Below are 10,281 nucleotides of genomic sequence, written 5' to 3'. Positions count from 1 at the left end.
GATACATCTGAAGCCTTCCTTCATCTCTCATAGATCCTCTCCTTAGTGGTGCCTTGTCCCTCCAAGCACTCCTTATACCCTTATCATATGACAATCAAATTATTGGTAGATGTTTTTCCCTAAATGGCCATGAGCTCTTCAAGGACAGGGCAGGGTCCAAGGGCAAGGACCATGTCTCAGTCATTTTTGAATTCACAGCACACATGGCAGTACCAAGTACACAGTGGGTACTCAGCATATACTGCTTATTGAACTGTACTGCACACTGGTGGATTAGTCAGCTTGGGCTGCCATAACAAAGTACCACAACACTTTGGGTGTTGGGTGGTTTAAACAACATAAATTTATTTACTGGAGGCTGGAAATTCAAGATCAAGGTGTCAACAACTTTGGTTTCTACTGAGGCCTCTCTCATTGGCCTGCAGATGGCTACCTTCTGGCTGTGACCTCACGTGGCCTTTTCCTCTGTGCTCCCATGGAGAGAGAGATCTGGTATTTCATCCATTTCTTTTTTTTCTCACATCTCTTAGCATATTCTGAATTCTCACAAATATTTAGTTCTATCTCTGGGCTCCCTAGGCTGACCCATAAATTTGTCTGTCCATTTAATGTACCATACTGTTTTAATTATTATAGTTTTATGTTCATATTTAATATCTAGTAGAGTTAGTCCCACCTCATTGCCACCTTCTCCAGAAATTTCTTGGTTGTCCTATTTTGTTCATTTTTCAACTGAACTTTAGAACCAGCTTATCTAATTCCATATCCTCTTCCACCAAATCTCAATGGTGATTTTATTCAGCATGTTAAATTTATAGATTAGCTTAAGGGCATTCACATTTTATGACATTGTCTTCCTATTAAAGTTCATGGTATGCCTTTATATTTGTTCAAGTTTATTTTTTGTCTTTCAGTAATATTTTAAATGTTTCTTCAATAAGTATTTTATGATTTTTTTATGTTTGTAACTAGGTTATTTTGATTTTTGGTTTCTAATGTAAATGAGACTTTCCCATCTCCTTATCTGTTAACTGCTTCTTGTTTATTTATATGAAGATTTTGATTCCAAATTTTTATTTTGTACCCAGACATCATATGGAACTCTCTTATTGTTTGTAATATAATTTATTTCAGTTCTCTAGATGTGAAATCTCATTGTCCAAATATAATGATAACTTTACCTTCTTTCTTATTTTATATCTGTAATTTCCTTTTGATTACTTGCTTGGGATATTATCTCAAGAACAATAATAAGTGATAATGATGATGGTGAGTGTTGTCACCTTATTTGTGAGTTTAATGAGATTACTGCCAGTATTCCTTCATTAAACATGATGCATGGTGTTCCTATTGTGTCTCAATGGATTAGGAACCCAACTAGTATCCATGAGGATGTGGGTTTGATCCCTGGCCTCACTTGGTGGGCTAAAGATCCAGCATTGCCATGACCTCTGGTGTAGATGGCAGACAGGGCTCAGATCTCGGGTTGCTGTGGCTGTGATGTAGGCCAGCAGCTGCGGCTCCAGCTTGACCCCAGACTGGGAAACTCCATATGCCACTGAATATGCAGCACCCCCCCACCAAAAAAAGCATAATGCTGACTTTTGAGATATATTGTATTATGATAAGGAAGGACCCATATTTTTTCATTTTCTTAGGAGTTTTATTAAGAATGCATGTTAAATTTTATCAAATCCTTTTCAGCATTTATGAAGAAAATCATTAGGATTTTTCCGCCTTAAATCTATTAATACAGGTGAATAAATTTCATGAAAAATTTAATCATGCTTTTATTCTGGAAATACACCCTAAATTGTCATTTTTAAATATAATTGAGGAGTTCCCATCGTGGCTCAGCGGTTAACGAATCTCACTAGCATCCGTGGGGACACAGGTTCGATCCCTAACCTTGCCCAGTGGATTAAGGCTCCTGCATTGCTGTGGCTGTGGCATAGGCTGGCAGCTACAGCTCCAATTCGACCCCTAGCCTGGGAACCCCCATATGCTGTGGATGTGGCCCTAAAAAGCAATAAATAAATAAATAAATAAATAAAATTAACAGAAGTTCCCCTCGTGGCTCAGCGGATTACGAACCTGACTAGTACCATTGAGGGTGTAGGTTCAATTTCTGGCCCTGCTCAGTGGGTTAAGGATCCAGCATTCTCGAAAGCTGCATGGTAGGTCACAGATCCGGCTGTGGCGTAGGCCGGCAGCTGCAGCTCCGATTTGACCCCCTAGCCTGGCAACTTCCATACACCGCAGGTGCAGCCGTAAACAGCATAAATAAGTAAATAAAATTGACATATAACATCATATTTATTTCAGATGTATAAATATAATGGTTTGATATTTGTCTATATTACAAAATGATCACAATAAGTCTATGTAACCTCCAGCACCAAAGATTAGTTACAAAAAAAATTTTTTTTCATGTGATAAGGACTTTAAAGATTTACTCTCTTAGCAACTTTAAATATGCAGTACAGTATTATTATTAACTATAGTCACCATGTTGTACATCTCATCCCCAGGACTTAAATATTTTATAACTTATTTATCTTGTACCTTTTGACTTCCTTCACCCATTTCTCTCACCCACCCCCAGCTCTGGCAACTACTAGTCTGTTCACTGCACTATGAGCTTGGTTTTGTTGTTATTATTGTTGTTTTAAATTCCACAAGCGAGACCATATGATATTTGGCTTTCTCTGTCTGACTTGTTTCACTTAGTGTAATATGCTCTAAGTCCATCCATGTTGTCACAAATGGCAAGATTTCATTTTTTTATGGCTGAAAAGTATTCTATTGTGTGTGTATGTGATATATTTTTTGTCCATTCATTCACCCATTGATGGACACTTATGTTGTTTCTGTGTCTTGGCTATTGAAAATAATGCAACAAACATAAGGATGCAGATATCTTTTTTTACGTTTTATATATTTATTTTTAATGTTTTATTATAGTGTATTTACAATGTTTTGCAATTTCTGCTGTACAGCAAAGTGACCCAGTTACATATATATGTATACATATAAATACATTCTTTTTCTCATATTAACTTTCATCATGTTCCATCACAAGTGATTGGATATAATTCCCTGTGCTATATAGCAGGACCTCATTGCTTATCCAGTCCAAATACAATAGTTTGCATCTACTAATCGCAGACTCCCAGTGTGTCCCACTCTCTCCCTCTCCCCCTTGGCAACCACAAGTCTATTCTCCAAGTCCATGAGTTTGTTTCTGTTCTGTAGATAGGTTCATTTGTGCCATATTTTAGATTCCACATATAAGTGATAGCATATGGTATTTGTCCTTCTCTTTCTGACTTACTTCACTTACTATGAGAATCTCTAATTCCATCCATATTGCTGCAAATGGCATTATTTTGGTCTTTTTTATGGCTGAGTAGTATTCCATTGCATATATACACCACATCTTCTTAATCCATTCATCTGTCGATGGACATTTAAGTTGTTTCCATGTCTTGGCGATTGCGAATAGTGCTGCAATGAATATAGGGGTGCATATATCTTTTTGAATAAAAGTTTAGTTCGGATATATGCCTGGAAGTGAGATTGCTGGATCACATGGGTTGTTCTATATTTAGTTTTCTGAGGTACCTCCATACTGTTTTCCATGGTGGTTGCACCAATTTAATATTCCCACCAACAGTGTAGGAGGGTCCCTTTTCTCCACAACCTCTCCAGCATTTATTTGTCAGATATCTTTTTGAATTAGTGTTTTTGTTTGCTTCAGACAAATACCTTGAAATAGAATAGAAATAGAATCGCTGGATCATGTGGCAGTCCTTTAAAAAAATTTTTTTTTGGCTGCACCCACAGCATATGGAAATTCCCAGGCCAGGGATCCAACCTGTGCCACAACAGAGACCCAAACCACTGCAGTGACAACACCAGATCCTTAACCCACTGGGCCACATGAGAACTCCAAGTTCTTTTTTAATATTTTGAGGAAACTCCATACTGTTTGCTGTAGTGGTTGCATCAGTTTACATTCCCACCCGAACAGGGCGTAAGAATTCCTTTTTCTCCAAATCCTCACCATTTGCCTTTTTGCTACTGGCCATTCTGACGAGATGATGACATCTTATTATGGTTTGGATTGGCATTTCCCCAATGATTAGTGATGTTAAACATCTTTCCATGTTTATTGTCTCATCCTCTTCTTATAAGGATACCATTCTTCCTGGATTAGAGTCCCACCCTCATGACCCATTTAACCTTAATTAGCTTCTTAAAGGTCCTATCTCCAAAGTCACATTGAGGACTAGGATTCAACCTATGAATTTGGGGGGACACAATTCAGTCCATTAATCTAGTGAAATCACATTTAAAAGGTAGGTGCTCAAGTACTGACTTTACCTAAACCTAGCTAAGTACTGTTGGGCAGTACATCCATTTTCCTCTAGGAGCCTCAACTTCATCTGTAATATGTGGCCAGTTTTATGGGGCTGTTCAGAGGCTGAAATGAGATCATGGCTGTAGGATATTTTATGGACTATAAATTTCTACCCAATAATAATGATTTAATTATTTCTTCTTAATATAGTACATTGCAGTTTACAATGTAATTTAAAATGCATTGTATATGGAGTTCCCGTTGTGGCACAGTGGAAACAAACCCGACCAGGAAGCATGAGGTTGTGGGTTCAATTCCTGGACTCACTCAGTTGGTTAACCATCTGGCGTTGCCGTGAGCTGTGGTGTAGGTTGCAGACGCAGCTCAGATCTGGTGTGACTGTGGCTGCGGTGTAGGCCAGTGGCTATAGCTCCCATTCAACCCCTAGCCTGGGACTCTCCATATGCCATGGGTACGGCCCTAAAAAGCAAAAAAAAAAAAAAAAATGCAATGCGTCATTTAACATATGTGCAAGGAATTATTATTGCTATTATTACATGACTACCTAAAAGGGAAATTTGTTTATAATCCACACCCACTCTTGCAGAAATGATTCAAGGCATCTTATGATGAAAACATTCATGTTATGAGAGAGGATTACCTGTCACTTCTCACAGAGGCTGCAGAAAAAGCCCAGGAGGCTGTTGATGAAATGAATGGTCACCAGGAGGATCTGGAGGAGGCTGATGCACAGAAGGACGGAGAAGAAGCCCACATGCCAAATGACAGCTTTAGAAGGCTCCAGGCAGACAGAGTTCCAAAGGGAATGGTCATACAAATAATTCCTATCCCCAAAAATAAGGAGACCAGAGGTTGAGGAATAAGTAAGATAAGCCCCAGCAGCCTCAATAGAAACCTGTGTTCTCTCTTAGCTCAGGACGTAGGACTAGAGTTTTGAGGGCGACTATCATTGCATTTCCAATTTTCTGGGCAACAGAGAAGCGAGATGCTAGAATGCATGATCAAAAAGAATTCGTAGTCCATCTGTGTGTCTTTCTCTCTCTGAAGATACTACAAATCTTTCCATTTACCTGTTATGCAGGTCTTTGAATGGGTAACCATATTTCCAAGTCTGGGTCTGATTGAAGGATGAGACGTGGAACATGCAAAAAGGACCATCTTTCAGGGCTACTCCAGAAGTGATAAAGCAAATCAAGGCTCCAAACAAAGCCAGGCCACTTGACAACAGAGCAGTAAGCATCTGCAGAAGGAGAGAAGAATCAGCAAGCCTGAGATGGGGCCGTGACCAGGTGACCTGTGGGGCACTCTTAACAAGTCTAACGTCTCTGGTGCTCAGGCTTTCCCCAGACATGGATAATCCTACTCACAGCACCTCCTTTAAAGCATACCCAAGGTAGGGTTGGCTGATGAGTGGTCCCTGGGTGGAGCCAGGAAGGGGTGGGAGAGAAGGAATGGAGAAAAGGAAACACTGGCACCTGGATCTGGCAGCGGGTTCAGCCTGATTCAGCAGGCTCCTAGTCTGGCATCAAAAACTTTTACACTCAGGAGTTCCCATCGTGACTCGGTGGTTATTGAATCCAACTAGGAACCATGAGGTTGAGGGTTTGATCCCTGGCCTTGCTCAGTGGGTTAAGGATTCGGTGTTGCTGTGGCTGTGGTGTACATAGGCGGCTACAGTTCCAATTGGACCCCTAGCCTGGGAGCCTCCATATGCTGTGGTACAGCCCTAGAAAAGACAAAAAATAAAATAAAATAATAAAAACTTTTACACTCAGACTGCAGTCATTCAGCCTCCTGCTTCAAGGGTCAGATTGGTTATTCTAAGCCCCTTCTGACCGTTTTAAGGGAAAGCTGTATTTTTTTTTCAAAAGGAAGGAAGGAAGGAAGGAAAGAAAGAACAGTCAACTCTGAAATGACTACAGTTCTGTCATACTTTTTTGTAGTCTATGTACCACTCATTTCCCTCCCAAAAAACAGTGATATATTCATTTCCTTGGCAGGGTTCTAACTTCCAAATTGGTTTCTTTCTCAGGATACTAGATTTTCTTTTCCTCCTTCCCAAAGCACACATTATTTTATCTTTTTTTTTTTTTCTGGCCCTGCCCGTGGCATGTGGAAATTCCTGGGTCAGGGGTTGAACTAGAGCCACAGCAGTGACAGTGCTGAATCTTTAACCAGTAGGCTGACACAGAGTCATTTTCCCACTGATGTCAAGCTGGTTTAGAACCTGGGAGGGGCCACAGAAAGGTGAGAAATAAGGTTTCTGTTTTTTGGCTGTACCCACGGCATATGAAAATTCCTGGGCCAGGGTTTGAACCCACACTACAGCAGTGATTCAAGCTGCTGCAGTGACAACACCGGATCCTTAACCCCCTGTGCCACAAGAGTTTGGGCTCTAAGTTAAAAGACTCAAGATAAATGAATCTGATGTAAACCTAGGATAATGGTTCTCAAAATGTGGTCCCTGCCTCAGCAACATCACATCTCCTGGAAACTTGTTAGAGATGCAAATTTCCCTCCCTCCCCATCCTGTTCCAGCCCAGACCTATGAGTCAGAAATTCTGCAGGGTGGAACCCAGCACTCTGTGTTTTAACAAACCCCGCAGGGATTCTGTGAACACATTTATGTCTGAAAACCACTTGCCTAGGGGAAAACCAGCTGTGACTGAGAAAAGTGAGTAAAATGTGTGGGTGTTTATATTTGAATTCTTTAACATATAATTCTGAATCACGTGGGCTGCAGATATATAAGCGGGCTGCAGAGTTTCTGTAAGAAGCCCACAAATTCATGTGTCTGAGACAGAATGAGCAATATAGCTTATACATTTATGTTCTGGTATTTTTCAAATATATATAGATACTACTGTAATTAATAGAGTATGAACTTATTCTGGGCCTCAGTTTCAATATCTGTAAAATGAAAAAACTAGACTAGAATCTAGTCATGAGATGATCTCTGGAGAACTTTCCAGCTCTAAGAAAAATAAGCAAAATAGCCAGGACATTTTTCTATCAATGACACATGACTACAATGTACATAACTCATGTCCATATTGTTCAATAGGCTAAAACTAATAAGAATCGTTCCTCACATGTGTGTAGACATTTATGGTTCACTAAGCACTTATTCCCTGGACTTGATCCTGTTAACTCCTATTTTACACAAAGACCTGAGAACTTGCCCAAGAGTTTAGGGTTACTGAAGGGTACCATCAGGACCTGACCTCAAATCCTAAGACTAAAATTGGCTCTTTATCACTCCACCTCCAAAGTAATAGAACGTGGGGGAGATTTTAGATATTAGAAGAGTGGAATCAGAACTACCCGGGTGGGGAGTTCCCCTCGTGGCTCAGCGGAAATGAATCTGACTAGGAACCATGAGACTCTGGGTTCCATCCCTGGCCTCGCTTAGTGGGTTAAGGATCCGGTGTTGCAGTGGTGTAGGTCGCAGTCGAAGTTTGGATCTGACGTTGCTGTAGCTGAGGTGTGAGCTGGCAGCTGTAGCTCCAATTTGACCCCTAACCTGGGAACTTCCATAAGCCTCGGGTGCAGTCCTTAAAAAAAAAAAAAAAAAAAGAACAAACAGTGGCTTAGCAGGTTAAGGATCCTGCTGTGGCTTGGGTTGCTCCTGTGATGTAGGTTCAATTCCTGGGCCAGGAATCTCCATATGCTATGGGTGCAGACGAAAGAAAGAGGGAGGGGGAAGAAAAGGGCAGAGTAGAATCAGGTGCTTGGTGCTTACGCTTTGGCAAGGCCCACTCTTACTGAAGCAGCCATGTCTCCAGCCCATCAAGGAGATGAGGATAGCTGCTGTGAGTACCTGGGAGAAGAAGGAAGAGTGTTTAAGAGTGTTTAGAAGGAGTTCCCGTCATGGCGCAGTGGTGAATGAATCCGACTAGGAACCATGAGGTTGCGGGTTCGATCCCTGGCCTTGCTCAGTGGGTTAAGGATCTGGCGTTGCCGTGAGCTGTGGTGTAGGTTGCAGACGTGGCTCGGATCCTGAGTTGCTGTGGCTCTGGCGTAGGCTGGTGGCTACAGCTCCAGTTCGACCCCTAGCCTGGGAACCTCCATGTGCCATGGGAGCGGCCCAAGAAATAGCAAAAAGACAAAAAAAAAAAAAAAAGAGTGTTTAGAAGAGACTGACTGGCTGCCACCTATGGCTGTTAAAATAGTGTGGACATCTCACATGGACTTAATTATGCTATCTTTCCCAGAGGATTTGGCTTTGTCAGGACCCAATTTTGCATGACTAGCCTGATGTGACAGATAGCAACATTCATACCCAGCCTGCCTACTCCAAAATTCAGAAATCTTTGACCAGTCTTCCTAGAGTATTCTATTCCTTGGAGTTGCTATAGATCCACCATCAGTTTGTTAGTTCAAACTTTTTTCAAGGAATCAAAACACTCTTCCCTCTCATCTCACTGTTCTACCCCTAGCAGAGTGCATGTTGGGAGTTCCAACCCAGGGACACTTACCATGAGGCCACCTCCCCAGAGTCCAGAGCCCAGCATGGCTTGCCTCCCAATGAGGCCCCTTAGCAGGTAGGTCACATCCCAGTTAGGAAAGAGGAGCGCTATGTTGGTTGCAGCAGCAAACAGGGCTGTAGCCCCCAGGCTCAGCCCCAGGATGCGGGAGCAGGTCCGTGAGCATGCCATCACACAGGGAGAGGATGGCATCCTGAAACCAATGGAAGGAGGGTCATGGTAGCTCTGCTACTGGGGGATGTGGGGGGCTAGGAGGACTCCTAGGGATAAGGTGGGGTAGGGGAAATAAACCACAGACATATCACCTCCCAGGGTCAGATGGAGAAAAGCCAAGGAACTTGATTTAAAACTCATAAATATTTCCCAATGGATAGAATTTAATTGTTCCATTTACTGCCAACCCATACTCTCTCTCCCTTTCTCTCTCTCCTTCTCACCCCGCTCCCTCACACTCCTTACCCCATTATAATTTGCTTGTACCTATATGACAGCCAGTGATTACCTCTATTTTGTACAGAAAAACAAACTTTTTTTAGGGCCACGCTCACTGCATATGGAGGTTCCCAGGCTAGGGTTAAATCGGAGCTACAGCTGCCAGCCTACACCACAGCCACAGCAATGCCAGATTTGAGCCGCCTCTGTGACCTGCACCACAGATCACTGCAATGCTGGATCCTTAACCCACTGGACGAGGCCAGGGATTGAACTAGCAACCTCATGGTTCCTAGTCGGATTCATTTCCACTGCGCCATGACGGGAATTCCAGAAAAACAATATTCTAAAGGTGTCATCTACTTGTTTTTAAAAAATGTCATTTTACATAGAGAACAACTTGTGGTTGCCAAGGGGGAGGGGGTTTAGGGAGTGAGATGGACTGGGAGTTTGGGGTTAGTAGATGCAAACTATTGTATTTAGAATGTAAAAAATAAGGTCCTACTGTATAGCAGAGAGACCTATATCCAATCCACTGGGATAAACCATGATGGAAAAGAAAATTCTAAAAAGAATATGTGTATATTTTAGTACAGAATATGTGTGTATATATATAAATACACACACATATATATATAACTGAGTCACTTGGCTGTACAGCAGAAATTGGCACAACATTGTAAATCAACTATATTTTCATAAAAAACAAAATTGGGGAAATCTCTAAAAATAAGTAAAAACAAGTAAAAGATGTCATTTTAAAAATGTCCACTGTCACCACTTCCATTCAACATTGTTCAGGAGGTCCTATCCAGGGCAATAAGAAAATAAAAAGCAGTGAAAGCCAGAGATATGAAAGAAAGAAATAGGAAAGTCATTATTCACAGGTACCATGATTTTCTGTATAGACAATTGTAAGGAATCTATTAAAAATTTTGTGGAACTAGTAGCTGAGTTCCCTACAAGGTTACTGAATAA

General features: G+C 41.4%; 1 protein-coding gene across 1 annotated transcript; it reads right to left on the bottom strand.

The window, feature by feature from the left end:
• Positions 1 to 4,934: 4,934 nt before the first annotated feature.
• On the bottom strand, positions 4,935 to 9,109 carry TM4SF19 (transmembrane 4 L six family member 19). The gene is made up of 4 exons (XM_047789748.1): positions 8,863 to 9,109; positions 8,127 to 8,204; positions 5,455 to 5,624; positions 4,935 to 5,208 (listed from the first exon to the last, which is right to left on the bottom strand). The coding sequence occupies exons 1-4, from the start codon at positions 9,061 to 9,063 to the stop codon at positions 5,028 to 5,030; spliced, it is 630 nt and encodes a 209-aa protein (XP_047645704.1). The 5' UTR covers positions 9,064 to 9,109; the 3' UTR covers positions 4,935 to 5,027.
• Positions 9,110 to 10,281: the final 1,172 nt, after the last annotated feature.

This window comes from Phacochoerus africanus, chromosome 1 (genome assembly GCF_016906955.1).
Source record: "Phacochoerus africanus isolate WHEZ1 chromosome 1, ROS_Pafr_v1, whole genome shotgun sequence".
NCBI lineage: Eukaryota > Metazoa > Chordata > Mammalia > Artiodactyla > Suidae > Phacochoerus > Phacochoerus africanus.
This window is presented reverse-complemented; position numbering and strand designations above follow the sequence as displayed.